Below are 18,082 nucleotides of genomic sequence, written 5' to 3' on the forward strand. Positions count from 1 at the left end.
TTTTTTCAAGAATACCCTATACTTGGCTTACTTTTTCTATATCATCCTAACATTGTTCAACACAATTGTCATCAGGTTTCCAAATCCCCTTATAACCAACTAACTGAAAGTAACCAACTAACTAACACATGGACTAGAGATTTGTTGTGCATCGACTTACTGCATGCCACTGTACTGGACATGAGGGGCACAATCGTGAGTAAGAAACTGTTCTTTTCCTTAAGAAGCTCATGGTCTGGTGATAAAGGCTGACACGCAGGCAGAGAATGTGTATACAGTGCAACATCAGGGGACTCCCCACCCCACCCCATGGCTGAGAGTCTGAATCTAGTAAATAAAAATCCGCTTTAGGAGCATCAATGTAATGTGTAAAAATTCCAGTTGTGAAGATTAGAGAGGTTCCAAAGTTGAGGATTGCCTCTGATCTTCCCCAAGCATGTTTGTATTCAGATTGGGAGGAGCAGGTGAAGGAGCAGAGGTTAAGAATGCTACAATGAGATGAGGCTGTGGAATATGGAAGAGCTTATTCCTGAGCCCCCTTCTCTGTGCTCTGAGACCCCAAGCTGCTTTGTCTACTTAGGGACTATGTCTGACTTATGTCCCCAGGGTCCAAAGATCATCTGCTGTGATAGTAGTTCCTCTAAGGCTGCAGGCAACAGAGCTTTTCTGAGAGCAACACTTACCCAGCATCCCCCATGGCTGGCCAGTCACTGGAAACACCACTGTGTAGGATGAACCATCGTGCACACCCAAGTGCAGCTCTGTAGCTACATTTGCATTGCTTTTGCCTTGCATCTGGCTGCAGCGTCCTCTTGGGCTCAGGTTGTCATTACCTTACCCCTTGCCAGACATCATAAGAAAAGTCTATTGCTTCCTTCTCTATAGTGTCTAAATTCAAATGTGGCTAATCCTTAGAGTTAAAACGTAAAAAATTAAAATGTAAAAGCATGTATGAAATTTCCATGGTGCACAAGGCCGGAATACAGTTAGAGTTGGAACTGATTCTGATTGACACTGAAGGACATTTGTGAGGGAGACTCCAGTATGCAGTAAACCATGGGTAGATCACTCATTTATTGAATCGCTTACTATCTGCAGAGAAATGTACTAGGGTTTTGGTATTTGTGAGGGACATTGAGGACATCAAAAGAATTGTGCTACTGGTCCATGCCCTTGGGAATGGGATGTATTCGCCTTTCTTTCTCTGAGAGTTGTTTTATTTGTAATTAGGAAATATGTACTACATCATTCTAAAATATTTAAGTAAATCCGTAACATGTATGACTTTTCAAATGGCAGTTTTCATTGTTACTACAATGTACTTTAAAAGACAACTGTAGAGTTCTGCAGAAAAGCAGTGATATAGTCAACCTGGTAACTGGAGTGACGGGGAGGGGATACTATTTACAGAGTGAGGGCAGAGATCGTAGAAATCAACAAGAGATGGTACAGTGTCCCCAAGCTGGAAACAGCAAGGAGTAGTTAACACCTCTCAACCTGAAAGCTAGAGGAGGGAGAAGGGGAGTCTACCCTTATATAGAGGGATGCTTGACAGTGGTTAACCCAGCCAACCTACAGCAACCTGGAGGGGAGGAGGCAGGAAAAATCAACCTCACTCTCCTCCCACCTTCCAATCTCTTGCTGTGCCTGTCATTGGCAGAAGCTGGAAAGCAAGGAAGCAGTCTCTAAGGGCCAGCCCTGTAGGATACAGGGTAGGGAAGGGAGCTGGAGGATGCATGTGTTGAGATTAGGCACCGCATTCAAATGTGCATTATATTCATTTACATGACCTGGCTACCTTTACTACCAGACAGACATGGGGTAGGAGAGGGAGGCAGGCAGGAGAGGAGGAGTATGAGGTATGAGCCTTCCTCTCCAGTGATGGATGCTGCTTCCTGACCAAGGCATAGCATTCTCAAGGAGCCCCTCTGGCTTGTTTGTTTAGCAGTAACAGTGCTCTTCTGTAGTATCTTTGAAGCTTTGATTAGAAGAACTGTTTCCCACTACAGCTGTAAGCTTTAAAAATATTATTTTCCTTCCTATGTAGAGTTTGAGAATTCAGACAGGCACTAACCTGGGTGTGTATGATCTCCAGAAGCAAGAAGGAGTTGCTGTAGGTCACTGTGAACCTGTTGCTGGCAACAGGATTATTTGGAACAAACCATGTGGAGCAAGAGACTCCTGAGTATCCTTCTTAGGACAGGAGATGGGAGACAGGTCATGAAATGGAGTGAGAAAGGGAATACGGTACCACAGTTGGATTAGGACAGACAATTTAAACCAAAATTTTGTCTGTTGTGAATTTTACAATGTAAAGAAATAGAATTTCCTTTTCATGGGAATTTGCCTTAGTTCATTTTCTGATGCTATAAAACAGAATACCAAAGACTAGGTAATTTATAAAGAAAAGTAATGTATTTCTCAGAGTCTGGAGACAGGGAAGTCCAAGAGCCTGGCACTGGCATCTGGCAAGGGCCATCCCATGGTGGAAGGGTGGAAGGGAAAAGTGAGCATGCGAGACAGAGAGGAAATCTGGCCAGACTCATTCTTTTTAATCAGGAGCCCACTCCTGTGATAACAAATCCACTCTCACAGTAACAGTGTTAATCCATTAATCCGCCTCTTAAAAGTCCTACCTCTCAACACTGCTGCACTGGGGATTAAGTTTCCAGCACATGAACTCTGGGGGACATATTTATACCATAGTGGAAGTCATTGGTATAAACAAGCACTTTGAAATGTCTCAAAATATGTTTTTGCGTATGACAAGGTCCTTTGTATAAGAAGAATATCTCTTTCAGCTATGAATGTTCACACTTTAAAATCTGACATTCTCGGCCAAGCATGATGGCTCACGTCTGTAATCCCAGCACTTTGGGAGGCCAAGACAGGTGGATCATCTGAGATCAGGAGTTTGAGACCAATCTGGCCAACATATGAAACCCCATCTCTGCTAAAAATGCAAAACCTAGCCAGGCGTGGTGGCGGGTGCCTGTAGTCCCAGCCACTTAGGAGGCTGAGGCAGGAGAATAGCTTGAACCCAGGAGGCGGAGGTTGCAGTGAGCCGATATTGCACCACTGCACTCCAGCCTGGGTGACAGAGTAAGACTCCATCTTAACAACAACAACAACAACAACAACAACAACAACAACAACAAAAATTGATATTCTCAACCCCTTCAAACAGTAAAGCTACTGAAATGTGATTATACAATGGTCTAAGGATTATTTGCTGTATAACAGACCATGTCCAGTTATATTATGTATAAATAATATTAATTTTAAGCATTTTGATTAGCATATTTTACTTTTCCTGTCCTTTTATGAGTCAAGGGACAAAATGTATTGGTCACCTTTCTAGCCTAATGAGTTAGACAAATATTAAAATTTTATAATATATAAAGCAAACACAAGTAAATATTTGTGTTACGTTTGGATAAACTAAGTCAAGGAATTTGCTGATCACATAAAATTCATCTGTCACCTCTTTTATTTAGTTCAATTCTGTATGTTTTCATGTTTCCTTTCCTGTTTAATGAAGATGCTTAAGACAGTCTTCAGCCATCAGGAACATCAGGGGAACAATATCTTTGATTCTAGTTGTTTATTAAACAAGTCCTAGAGTAGAAGCTGTGTATATATACCAAGGCCTTCTGTAAACCCCACTTGATTGGGAGAGAACAGGAGGTGAGCCCCCTGACGTGCCACAAACTGTCCTCCCTGCCTAAAGGGCTCCGAAACTTGCACTGACACAAGAACCTGCTTATTCTGCTAAGCTCAGGCTGCAGTTTTCCCTGCGTGTCACCGTCTCTAAACTGAAGATGACCTGAGATGCTTAAGCTTTGCATTTGTATTAAGTATTTTTCCAAGCACACCCATTGTATGCTTGCCTCTTTGTGGCTTCTCCTCTTGGAACCTCTGCTGACTATGGAGACTTTGTTGCTACATGAAACAGGATCTAGATCAGAGCAACTTTAGGTGTCCGAGTTTAAGATTTGTTCTAAAGAGGCCTGGCGCCATGGCTCATGCCTGTAATGCCAGCACTTTGGGAGGCTGAGGCGGGCAGATCACTTGAGGTCAGGAGTTCTAGACCAATCTGGCCAACATGGTGAAACCCCGTCTCTACTAAAAATACAAGAATTAGCTGAGCGTGGTGGCAGGCGCCTGTAATCCCAGCTACTCCAGAGGCTGAAGCAGGAGAATCACTTGAACCCGGGAGGTGGAGGCTGCAGTGAGCAGAGATCCTGCCGCTGCACTCCAGCTGGGTGACAGAGCAGAGACTTGTCTCAAAAAAAAAAAAAAATGTTCAAAAGAAACAGAGTAACCAAACTTTAGCAACGCTGAGGGATTAGCTTTCTCAAGAGAAATGATCTAGAGAATAAAGATACATAAACTGAGTTGTAACCCTACCCTCAACAAGCACCCCTAAAATAAACATATTCGCTTTATCCAAGAATATCAGAGGCATCTCATTCTCAGTTACAGACAATATCTGTTTAAATTTAATCTTGAACAAATTGCCACTCCTCTGTTTATTTTACCATATCAAAGAGTAAAGTAACTGCTCATGAAACATAGGGGCTTTATTTATTTTAAAATTACTGTAGTGTTGTAGAGTCAACCACATGCCTCCTCTTTAAAAATTATTTTTAATATTTGTTTATTTACAGAGCAGTCTTCTGTATATGGAAAAATTGAACAGATAGTACAGAGAGTTCCTTTATTATACCCCCTCCCACACACAGTGTCCCTTATTATTAAATCTTACATTACTGTGGTATATTTGTTACAATTAATGAACTGATAGGGATATGTTACTGTTAACTAAAATCTGTACTTTAGATTTCCTTAGTTCTTACCCCTGTCCTTTCGGTGTTCCAGGATCCCACCCAGGATACATATTCTATTTAATCATCATGTCTCCTTAGGCTCCTCTTGGCTGTGACGATTTTTCAGATTTTCCTTGTTTTTAATGATCTTGGTAGTTTTGAGGAGTACTGGTCAGAAATGTTGTAGAATGTTCCCCAACTGCGATTTATCTGATGTTTTTCTCATGATTAGCCTGGGGTTATGGGTTTTTGAGAGGAAGATCACAGTAAACTGTGATTTACTCTCTCATCTTCATCATGAAGTAACACATCTTATCAAGATTACAGACTAGCAACATGACTTAGCACTGTTGATGTTGACCTTGATCATCTGGCTGAAGTAGTGTTTGTCAAGTTTCTCTGCTGAGACGTCACTAACCCCGCTATCCCCTGCCCCGTTTCCATATTGTGCTCTTTGGAAGGAGGTCCCTATGTACAGCCTACATATAAAGGAGCTATGCTCCCCCTCCTTTACAGTGGAATATCTATATTATTTATTTGGTATTCTTCTGCCTGGGAGATTTGTCTCATCTTTCCATTTATTATTTTATTCAATCATTTATTTATGTCAGTGTGGACTCATGGATGTTTATTTATACTTGGGGTTATAATCTGATACTACTTTATTTTGTTGCTTGGATTGTTCTAGCTTTGGCCATTGGATTCCTTTTTTGAAGTATTATTCAAAGAGGAGTCTTTGTTTCTGGTGTTCATACTAATAGGGAGAGGTCTCTGTTGTGAGACTGTCCTTCAGAATGACCCTGACTGGTCTGCTTAGGTGAGCTGCTTTTCTGGAGGTAGGGAACCCACTCCTTATACCTTTCAGCTTGCAGGACTTGGAGCCAAGTATACCCAGAGGAATGAATGGGTTGTGAAACCCAAATTGGAGAATATACAGAAGCATAAAGTAATAATACTCAATTTGGGTAAAGGTTAGGGGGCGTATAGGCATGAGTGCACAAGCATACTTCATTTAATTCTACATTTAAGAAGTATTTACTGAGTGCCTAATGTGTGCTGGGCATTGTTGCAGGCACCATAACAACATACATTGTCTGCCTTCCTAAGCATACCTTCATCAGAAACAAGGAAAATCTGAAAACCTGTCACACCCAAGAGGAGCCTAAGGAGACATAATGACTAAATAGAAGTTGGGGGAGATAGACTGTAACCCAAGTAGATAGTTGAGGTAGGGAGAAATGCTGTGGAGAAAAATAAAGCAGGGTAAATGGCTTAAGGGCAGCAGCGGGTGGAGGCATGGGGTGGTCTTTAGAGAGTGGCAGGGAAGGGATCTCTGAGGAAATGAATCTGAGCAGGAATGAGGTAGAGAAATGAGCCCCCTGGGTAGCTTGGGGAAATGGCTTCTGGGCAGAGGGAATGGCAAGTGCAAAGGCCTTGAAACTAATGGCTAAAATGAACCTCCAGGATTTCATGTGGATTTAAATCTTCCATGCTATCCTGATTTTGCCGTTAACATGAATTATTAAAAGGAATTCAGTGAACAGATGTGATTGCTTACTCAGGATTGGTTGCTAGAGTACCAACTAACCTAACATCCAACTCCCATCTGGATAGGGTTTCCCAAGAGGAGAGGACTGGTCTGCATTTGTGAACCATAGAGAAAGAAGATATGCACAGTATTGACTGACCATGTCTTTGATGTAGCATACTTCTTCCTAGGAGGAAGAAGAGATTGTTATCTCTTCTTGTCTGGTAAGATGTAGCTAGAAATAAAAGCTGCTTGAGTGGTTTTCAAATGTCTTAATTTTCATAATTGTTTCCACATTCTGGGCTGGCTGGACATTTTTTCAGGGAAGCAAGTTTGGAGAAGTCTAAATGAAAGCTTTGCTCATGAAGTTTTCATTTGGATTCCACATATAGACTTTCTAAACCATCATTTTATGAAGTCTTAAATTACTGAAGTTTGAAGTTGTGGTAATTGCTCCAAAGTTTAGCATCTTTTGTTTCTAGGTTAGAACTATCAAACCCTCTAAACCTTTAGTATAAAAACAAACAAACAAAAAACAGCTTGGGATTTGACAGAAGTAAAGTTGAGCAATGCTAACCTCATCCTGAAATTGACCATATTGTATCCTACTTACCATAAAAGTTGAAAACATATTTTCAGAAAAGTGTCTTTTCTACCCTTCTTAGGGTTATTTAAGAAAAAAAAAAGAAAAGGCCAAAGGCTATTTAGAATGCCCTCTGTTTTTTATAGTATGGGGCAGTCTTTTAATGTGATTTGATCAGATCATTCTATTTTGGTAATTCTATAACTCTTGTAAGTATAAATATAGTCCTTGGTTCTGTCTAGCGTTTCACATGCCTGTGGAGAGAAAGTATAGTGTTGCAGATAAGAATGAAGGCTGTAGAATGAGGCTGCCTGAATGGAATCCAGGGTCTCCCACTCCTAGTTGTGTGACCTTAATCAAGGGTGCTTCAGTTTTCTCAAACGCATAATGGGTGTAATAATAGTATCTACATCTTTGTTAGAAGGATACCATGAGATAATCCATGTAAAATGCTTAGTTCAGCACCTGCCACCGATAAGCACTCAAATATTAATAATGAAAAATAGTAATAATAAAGTAGAGATATTATGTACCTGAAAACACTTAGTTAATAGGCAACAGAGCTCGCTAATTGTCATATTTAGTGATTGATGTATAGGTCAGCAAAGGCATTTCACGGAACCTTTTCATTTTAGACGTGGAAAAAGATAGTGTAGGACAGAGATTCATTCCTTCATTCAATAAATACTGATCTCGTAGATATGAGCATAATAGGCAGGTTCCCTGCTCTGCTGGAGTGGAACGGTCTAGGGGTGGGAGATGGACAATAAATTCTTAAACACAAAAGAAAATACTGGGTCACAAGCAACTGGGTAGCTCTGATGGAGGTAAACAAGGGCGCTCTGAGAATGAGAGCTATGGAGCTATCTTGAATTGGTCAGAAAAGTATCTTTGCGGAGGGGACATTTAGGCTAGGACTGAAGTAACTGATTAATTTGTTGAAAATCACAGAATCATGTTTTAAAGGTTAAGGGAGGCCAAGAGATAATAATAAATCAGTCATTTGTTATAAGCTTGCTAAAAGTTTTTGGTAATTTCTAGCTAAGACAAGATGGTAATCTGTAGATGATATGTGCTGGGGAGATCTGTGGTGATGGCATTAGGAAATATTTTATAGGAGAATTGGTGAAAGCTACATCCTGGTATGGTCAGGGTTTAGCAAGTCAAGTTTTGGTTATGTGAAGATTAAGTAGAAAACTATTTTATTTTTGTTGTCACTGAAAAACCCTAAAGTGTTCTGGGCTTGTAAGAATAAACTGAACATATGCAAATCTTTGAGGCTTTTCCTTTGAACATTAATTTTCATTTTTCTTTTTTTTTTTTTTTTTTTTTTGAGACGGAGTCTCGCTCTGTCGCCCAGGCTGGAGTGCAGTGGCGCGATCTCGGCTCACTGCAAGCTCCGCCTCCCGGGTTCACGCCATTCTCCTGCCTCAGCCTCCCGAGTAGCTGGGACTACAGGCGCCCACAACCGCGCCCGGCTAATTTTTTGTATTTTTAGTAGAGACGGGGTTTCACCGTGGTCTCGATCTCCTGACCTTGTGATCTGCCCGCCTTGGCCTCCCAAAGTGCTGGGATTACAGGCGTGAGCCACCGCGCCCAGCCTAATTTTCATTTTTCAAAGCTATAATTGTAGAAGGAAGATAGAATACATTAAGTAGAATATATGCTCCTAATTAAAAGTCTTGATTTACTTATTACAGAAAATGTGGTAAGAATTTTTTTTAAATGACTTGCAGTTCCACCATTCTTAACTATTTACATTTCGAGATTTTTTCATTATCTTTTTCTATATAGTCAACACACATACATTTTTGTTACGTGTATTGTGTAGTAAAGTAATGGCATGGGCTTTTTCTTGTATTACCACAACTTCATAATGGGTATGTTTTCGTGGACTGTATAGTATTCCATCCTGTGGAATCTTTTTCACCAATTTCCTATATGAAGTTTTTTTTGTCTCATTGCCTGTTTCTCTCAAAAGTAGGATCTGGAGCCAGGGTACAGTGCTCCTTAGTGGGAGTTCTGGCTAATCATAGTTTTTCTGTGATATCTCAGCTTTGTAAGACAAAATTGCTTTGCAGTCTCAGGGCAATTTTCACTAAAAACATGTCTTAAACTGTTTTGGTTTTGACAAGGGACAGTTGAATTTGAAGATTTTTGAAGTGAAAATCATTGAGGTTTTAGTGGTTGATATAATTAAAAATTTGACCACATGTAAGAAATAAAACTAAAATTGTAAGATCCTTCAAAATAAAATTAGGAAAATTTGAGCAGTATTTTTGTAGTGTCTTAATTCCACTGTCTTTGTGACATATTCATCTTTATATTTCTAATAAATTAGTCAAAGATAATATAACTTTTAAATTAGAAATATGTATGTAACATAGTAACATGTAGCAAAGTAAAAACATACATTACTTTTAATTAGAAAAGACACATAATAATTGTATTATTAAAATTTCGCATGTGGTGTCTTAGTCTATTCCTGTTGCAATAAAAATACTTTAGGTAATTAATAAATAACAGAGATTTATTGCTCAGTATTCTAGAAGATAGGAGGTCCAAGATCAAAGCATCAGCAGATTTGGTGTCTGGTGAGGGCCTGGTCTCTCATTCCAGAAGGAGGCAAATGCTGTGTCCTTGAATGGTAGTGTGGCAAAAAGGGTCTCACGAGTTCCCTCGGGCCTCTAATAAGGGCACTAATCTCATTCACTTCCCAATTACTATCTATTAATAACTAATTATATTATATATCATAACTATTAATTATAGATTATATAATATATAACATATAATTATATATTATAACTATTATATATGATTTTATGTAATATACAATATATCATTATATATTATAATTATTAATTATATATGATTATATATATGATTATATAATATACAATATAATATGTAATTGTATATTATAATTGTTATATATGATAATATATAATATATAATATAATATATCATTATATATTATATATTATAATTAATTACTATATATTATTATATAATATATAATTATAATTATATAACATAATGTTATATTTATTATACTATATATCTATTAATACCTAATAACTATGAATGTCACTGCAGTTGGGGTTAGGTATCAACATGAATTTTGGAGGCACACAAACATTCAGACCATAGCAAGTGGTTCTCGGATTGTCTTGAATTTCTGTATACTTTCAACATGGTTGAAAGCTGTATTTCTCTTGAAATATTTAAATTGTATTTCACTAGATTAACACCTTGTATTTAACGCTCATATGCTGCTGGTAAAATTAAAAATACAATCTCTCAGGCTGGGTGTGGTGGCTTATGCTCATAATCTCAGCACTTTGGGAGGCTGAGGTGGGCGGATCACCTGAGATCAGGAGTTCGAGACTAGCCTGGCTAACATGGTGAAACCCCATCTCTACTAAAAACACAAAAATTAGCCGGGCACATTGGCACACACTTGTAGTCCCAGCTCCTCAGGAGGCTGAGGCAGGAGAATTGCTTGAACCCGGGAGGCAGAGGTTGCAGTGAGCTGAGATTACACCACTGCACTCCAGCCTGGGTAACAGAGCGAGACTCCGTCTTGGAAAAAAAAAATACTATCTCTCTGAAGTGCAGTTTGACAAGATATATCAGAAGCCCTTAAATAGATTTATATCCTTTACTTCAATGTGAAATCTATGGGTTATTCCTAAAGAAACAGTTGTCTAGGTATATAAAGATTAATGCATAAGAATGCAGCCTTGCTTATAAAAGTGAAATACAGGAAGCAACCCTAATGTCCAGTATTTAGGATTAGTTAAATAAGGTGTGGCCTATTCACATAATAGAATATTTTGAAGCTATTAAAATTGTACTGTCTGTATTTTTAATTTGGGAAAATTATGATATAGTATAAATATGTGATATATGAATTTATTTGATATTTACAGTTAAATATTGGTGACTGTCTGCCAAAGAGAGTAATTTTTATTTCATCATTATGAAAATTGAGTCTTCCTTTCTTGTAATTGAAAGATACTGGAACCATTTGTCTCTTGAGACTACTCCCAGTTTTTTTTTTTTAAGCATATAAAATGATATTTGCCTCCCATTTGCTATGGCCGAAAAGCAATATCTAATTTTTATGTAAAAGTATCATTATACCATTAAAATATAAGTTTAAAAGAAGACTGAGATACATTTCTATTTTGTACTACTTAATATTGTTATCTGGTCTTCTTGATTCTGGTTGTGGTATCAGGTTTCAGAATTTTCAGGAACTTTAAAATCTGGGGACTTCTACTAAGCTTTTACTGTCACAGCTCCCAGAGGGCTGCTCAGTCCCTCTGCCGACTAAATCTCTGGTTCTCCAGGGAGTAAGCTGCAGCCTCATTCTCAGTGAGGGAGCAGATGGTCATTCTTCCCAGAAGCTAGAACCCTGACGAAGCCCAGTCTTCTTCCGTAGGACCGTTCATGGCTGTGACCAGACCACTGTGAGGCAGAACACATGGTTTTCCCCACCACGTGTAGACAGATGGGCATCCGTGAGGCCTCCACCCAGTCCTTCCTTGGCCAGGATCCCTCACTTTTGGGATTCAAGAGATCTTTTACTGAGAGGATTAGTGTCTTCCCTATCTGCCTGATGTCCCAGATTGGGGTCTTCATTCAGACAAGTGTCCCAAGGACATGTCCTCACTTAATGGATTATGTTCTCACATCCACATTGAGTTGGAGATCTGCCCCAATTCCAAATCTCAGTCTTGCCTGTGGAAGCCTGATCCTCCACCACCTGCCGTGTTGAGGAATACTGGAAAATCCAGTGAGCAAGTTCACATTGGTACAGTTTGGGTTAGGAGACTATAAGGAAGAAGTGAACAAAAGGTAAGGAAGGGGGGTACTGGGACCAAAGTCTCCATCCCTGCATCATATAGCTAATACGTGAATATCAGAGTTGTTTCTTGAAACCGAAAGATGGCAAAAGGAGGATCAGGAGTGGAATCAGAAGTTGTAGAAAATTGGTCTTTTGGGGAATCTATTTGGTTATGTGAATGGTAATTCAACTCCTATTATCTTGGGAAGAATGTACCTGGAATTACCAATCTGCCATTGATTAATGAACATATCCATAAATAACTAATGAACTGGGAGCCAGGAGAAGGCATTAATGTAATGTGTTGTCATTGTTACCAGTGCAGAGTGGATATTACAGGGCTCAGCACATTTGCCCTGTTGATGCCTCCATGATCATTCGTTCATTCATTCATTCAGCCAGCCAGCCAACCCATCAATAATTACCCGCCATGAGGCAGACAAAGCAACTGAATCCTAGGGTTATAATGGTGAACAAAATAGAGATATGCCGTCCTAACCTGAACTGCCTAGTCTGGAAAACAAACAATTAAAATGTGAGCTAAATGCTGTGGTAGGAGGTCAGGGGCTATGTCCTGGAGCAAAGGACATTTGCACTGAGACCTGACACTTCAGGTCTTCAACTCCCTTGATGGGAGTTAGCCAGAAGGGGCTTAGAAATAGCAATTGATGGTTTAGTGACTGATTTTACAAATGATATTTGTTTCTTCTTTAAATTTCTTTCTAGGATGTTCACTTCTTCTCCACAATGAATGAGTGTCACTATGATAAGCACATGGACTTTTTTTATAATAGGAGCAACACTGATACTGTCGATGACTGGACAGGAACAAAGCTTGTGATTGTTTTGTGTGTGGGGTCGTTTTTCTGCCTGTTTATTTTTTTTTCTAATTCTCTGGTCATTGCGGCAGTGATCAAAAACAGAAAGTTTCATTTCCCCTTCTACTACCTGTTGGCTAATTTAGCTGCTGCAGATTTCTTCGCTGGAATTGCCTATGTATTCCTGATGTTTAACACAGGCCCAGTTTCAAAAACTTTGACTGTCAACCGCTGGTTTCTCCGCCAGGGGCTTCTGGATACTAGCTTGACTGCTTCCTTGACCAACTTGCTGGTTATTGCCGTGGAGAGGCACGTGTCGATCATGAGGATGCGGGTCCATAGCAACCTGACCAAAAAGAGGGTGACGCTGCTCATTTTGCTTGTCTGGGCCATCGCCATTTTTATGGGGTCGGTCCCCACACTGGGCTGGAATTGCCTCTGCAACATCTCTGCCTGCTCTTCCCTGGCCCCCATTTACAGCAGGAGTTACCTTGTTTTCTGGACAGTGTCCAACCTCATGGCCTTCTTCATCATGGTTGTGGTGTACCTGCGGATCTACATGTATGTCAAGAGGAAAACCAATGTCTTGTCTCCACATACAAGTGGGTCCATCAGCCGCCGGAGGACACCGGTGAAGCTAATGAAGACGGTGATGACTGTCTTAGGTGGGTAAGAAAAAGCCATCATTCCCATTCATTCAGCAAATCTTTACTGAGCATCTATGGTGTACCAGGCACTTACTAGGCAGTAAGAATGCAGCAGTGAACAAGAGCGGACATAAATCGCCACCCACCTGGAGCTTACACTCTAATAAGGAAAGACAAAATAAGTATTCTAATGGGGGTAAACAAAATAAGTAAAATAAGATGAGTCTCCTATGGAAAAATGAATCAGGGAAGGAAGGAAAACTAAAGCAGGGAAGGGAGCTGAGGAGTGCTAAGCTAAGCAGGTATCATTTGCACTTTAAAAAAGTGTGGTGAGCGATGCCTGGAAGATGGCTTTTGAGCAGAGGTGTGAAGGCAGTCAGGGGGTGAACCATACTGGTGTCTGGGGAAGAGTGTTCCAGGTGGGAGAAGCAGTAGGCACAGGAGCCCTGACCAGCAAGGAAGCCACTGTGGCTGCATGGATCAAGCAGGGGGAGTAGGAGAAGATGAGATCAGGGAGCTGGTGAGGTAGGGGGTGGACTACTCAGATAATGTAGGGTCACGTGGTTATAAGGACTTAAGCTTTTCATTTTTTTTCTTTTTTCTTTTTTTTGCCAGAGCCTTACTCACTCTGTCACCCAGGCTGGAGTGCAGTGGCGCCATCTCAGCTCACTGCAACCTCCACCTTCCGGGTTCAAGTGATTCTCCTGCCTCAGCCTCCCAAGTAGCTGGGATTACAGGCAGCGCACCATCATGCCCGGCTAAATTTTGTATTTTTAGTAGAGATGGGATTTCTCCATGTTGGCCGGGCTGGTCTCAAGTGAGATGAGAAGCTATGGGAAGGTTTTAAACGAGGGAGTGACATGATCTGACTTATATTTTAATGGTATCTCCCTGGCTACTGTTTTAAGAAACTGCTATAGTGAGGCAATAGCAAAAACAGGAAAACTGTTTAACCTACTTATGCCTGGTGTTCCATTATTGGAATGCTAAGCTTGTGGGAGTTATTTATATCCTACTGCTCAAAGTCATTGCCAAGTTCTGATTTTTCACAAAAAAAAATTTGCAACCTCTGGCATAAATGGGTTAATAGAGGATTTCAGTACTGGAAGAGATCACCATTGCCAGATGGTAGTTGAAGGTGATGGTCAGATTCTGTTTTTTTGGTTTTTGTTTGAGACAGGGCCTGGCTCTGTCATCCAGGCTATAGTGCGGTGGCACGATCTCAACTCCCTGCAACCTCTGCTTCCTGGCCTCAAGTGATCCTTCTACCTCAGCCTCCCAAGTAGCTGGGATTACAGGCCTGTGCCACCAGGCCCGGCTAATTTTTGTAATTTTTGTAGAGACAGGGTTTCACCATGTTGCCCAGGCTAGTGTCGAACTCCTGAGCTCAAGCCATCCGCCTGCCTCAGCCTCCCACAGTGCTGGGATTACAGGTGTGAGCCACCGCACCTGGCCAGATTCTGGATATTTTTTAAAGGATTTACTGATGGGTAAGGTAGAAGGGAAGATGAGAGGTGGAGGAGAAGATGAGGAATGGCATTAACCAAGATGAGGAAGACTGAAGAGGAGGAGGTTTTGGGGGAAGATCAGGAGTTTGGTTTTGGACAAGCTAAATTTAGGAACCTATTAGACATCCAAGGGGTGTGGCAATTTTATTGAGTGGACAGTTGGATGTATGACTCAGGAATTCAAGATTTAGGTCTGGGCTGGAGACGTACATTTGAGAGTCCTGGGGGGAAAGTGGTATTTTAAATCACAGGATTGCATGAGCTCACCGTGAATGTGAATGTGGATATGAAGGAGAGGAGGACCAAGGATGGAGCCATAGGGCAGGCCCTCCAGTGTAAGGAGGTCAGGAGGTAAGGGGCAGCCAGCAAAGGAGCCCTAGAAGAGGTGGAAACCCCAGGAGACTGTGGGGAACTAGAAGCAAGAGAAGAAGGCAATTGAGGAGAGGAAGCATTAGCAGTGTACTGACACTGAGTGTACCTCTGAGAGGTGGCGTAAGACCAGGTGTTGCTGGCCTTACTAAAGTGGTGGACTTGTGCTGATCTTGAGATCATCAAATTTGGTATAGCCAAGAGCCTGATTGGAGTAAAATTAAGAAAGAAAGAGCCTGGGCAACATGGTGAAACCCTATCTCTACAAAAAATACGAAAATTAGCTGGCCATGGTGGTGCGTGCCTGTAGTCCCAGCTACTTGGGGAGCTGAGGTGGGAGAATCGCTTGAACCCGGGAGGCTGAGGTTGAATGAGCTGTAATCGCACCATTGCACTCCAACCTGAACAACAGAGCAACAGCCTGTCTTTAAGACAAACAAAAACAAAACCAAAAAAAGAAAAGAAAAAAAAAAGGGAGGAGAGAAAGGCTGTGAGCCCTGTACCAAGAAGACATGTGGTTTCGTAGAATTTTCCCTTTGTTTTATTTTTTCTGAAGTAGGGGGCTATTGCCCCACCTCCCCAGTTCTGATTCTGGGTTACAGGTAGAATTTGTAATGCGCGGGCAAGCGAGAACTTCTGTGGTTTCACAGACCTTGTCTTGTAAGGCATAGAGGGCATTTCTCACTGTGTGTGTGGCTGCAGCCATGGGGACTGTTGCTGAGAGAGGTTCGGGAGTACATTTCTGTCTCTGCTCCTTATAAGAAGGAATTATAAAACGAATTATCAGGTGGCAGTTCATAGTGGAGGATACAGAGTGTGTGTGGTGTAGTATATAAACCTTCACGGTGCCTCTAGGTCCTGAAACTGCTGGTAAGATTTGGAGGTCAGCAGACACAGAGTGTGATTGTTAAAATAATTTCAAACTGAGGATTTATTTAACAAATATTTATATAGTGCTTAATATGTGCCATGCATTGTCCTAAGTGGTTTTACAAACATTAACTTATTTAATTCTCATGGAAACCCTGTGAGATAGGTGCTACTATTATACCCGTTTACCAGATGGAAAAACGGAGAGTTTAAGCAGTGTGTCCGGTCTCTCAGCTGTTAACCAACTCACTGTGCAGCTGGCTTCCAGAGTTCACATGTTTACCACCATGCTCTGTGGCTACTTTTGGTTTATTTGGACTTCTTACTGCTCATCTTTTTGTCCTGTTTTCTGCTTTAACACCGTTGACACTTTGGTAAGAAAATGGACAAGACCAAGAAAGAGAGGGTTCACATTATTCGGCATTTCCACTCGAGCTGGAGAAGATACTGATGTTTTTGATAAAGAATGGACTTTGGTATTTACAGATAGTGTCAATGAACTGTGCTGCTGTTCTTGCTTAACTTGGAGGCATAATCATTTGCTTGGCTATGTGTCTTGAGAAATTACCTGCCTGCTTAAAGAGAAAACTTTCTTTTCTCATCATATTATAATATAGTACACAGCATGACAGAGACAAGGATTCCAAAACCCTAGGTGAAGAGAACAGGACCCTTTGTGAGATAGTCATGGTTACTGGCTTCAGTTTTGTATGTAATTTTGTCTGCAACAGATATGGAAGGGGTTAAAAGAAAGGAGCTGGGAGGTTTTGGCAGGTGTGGTATTGGCTAAGAGAAAAACCAGAATCAACAATGAAATTTCCAGGTAGGATAAGAGAAGTCGTGCGATTGAGATAAGACAACATTGGAGAATTGGTTAATGGAAGGAAGACAGTTTGGTGTCAAGGACCTCAGAAGTTCCTTAATGGTAAGACGGAGGAACCTGGTGGAAGACAGGAAGTTCAGGGACAAGGGAAATGAAACTCAAGAGCTAGGTGGTGTAAGGCTTAAGCCTTCTAGCTCCTGATTTCTCTGGATTACAGAAAGATTTGGGTTTTAGCCCCAATTCTTTCATTTTCTACAAGGATGATCTGCAGCACATCGGCTCATCTTTTCTTGGTTACGTTCCCTCATCAGGTGGCATAGACCATCTTGAAGTTCTTTACAAGTTACGAAGTTCAGTTATCCTTTATAACAGTTAGTAACCAAAGGTGGGAATGAAAAGGAAGAGCGGAGGGAGAGAGAGGGAGAGATTGAGAGAGAGAATATGAATCTTGTGGGGCAACAGCAAACACAGTTCTGTGGATCCAAGCACAGAGCCTCTTTCCTTGACAGCAGCACCTACCACAGTATCTTTCTAGGGAGAAAGCCCCCAGTTCCCTATCTACTACATGTAAGAATTCAATTGCCTAAAACAAGCATCTCCCAAATGATAGTTAGTATATTAGAAAAATCAACAGTGCTGGCATTAACCATCGTATAATCACTGGTTCTGATTATGTGGAGATGAATAGCTTAATACTCATGTCTTTAATAATTGCAGGATTAAATGTCTTTATGATAAAATGTTAAACCTTTCCATTTACTCCTTGATACATATTTTGTAGGAAACGTTCATTTAAGATTAAATCCGTCCGGGTGTGGTGGCTCACGCCTGTAATCTCAGCAGTTTGGGAGGCCAAGGCGGGTGGATCACTTGAGGTCACTTGAGGTCAGGAGTTTGAGACCATCCTGGCCAAAATGATGAAGCCCCATCTCAACTAAAAGTACAAAAATTAGCTGGGTGTATTGGTTAGCTACTCAGGAAGCTGAGGCAGGAGAATTGGTTGAACCCAGGAGGCAGAGGTTGCAGTGAGCCGAGATGGCGCCCTGCCCCACCAGCCTGGGTGGCAGAGTGAGACTCTGTATCAAAATAAATAAATAAATAAATAATCCCAAAATTTCTTCCAAACACTTTTCTTTTACATATTAGAAAGTCAGTATCTAAGTACATTTTAACTGTCTGTTAAACAGTATCTAAGAGGCACATGGTTGCGTGAATTCAGTGAGCTTAATCTTATTTCAGAAGAGGAAAGGAT

General features: G+C 40.8%; 1 protein-coding gene across 1 annotated transcript in view; it reads left to right on the forward strand.

Moving 5' to 3' along the window:
* The window catches only part of LPAR3 (lysophosphatidic acid receptor 3), a 79,693-nt gene that overhangs the window by 15,424 nt on the left and 46,187 nt on the right, over window positions 1–18,082 (forward strand). The window contains exon 2 of the mRNA XM_001107923.4: window positions 12,522–13,278. Within this exon, the coding sequence (XP_001107923.1) occupies window positions 12,543–13,278 (736 nt within the window). The 5' untranslated portion in view covers window positions 12,522–12,542. The remainder of the gene's footprint in view (window positions 1–12,521; window positions 13,279–18,082) is intronic.

The sequence above is a fragment of the Macaca mulatta genome, chromosome 1 (assembly GCF_049350105.2).
Source record: "Macaca mulatta isolate MMU2019108-1 chromosome 1, T2T-MMU8v2.0, whole genome shotgun sequence".
Taxonomy (NCBI): domain Eukaryota; kingdom Metazoa; phylum Chordata; class Mammalia; order Primates; family Cercopithecidae; genus Macaca; species Macaca mulatta.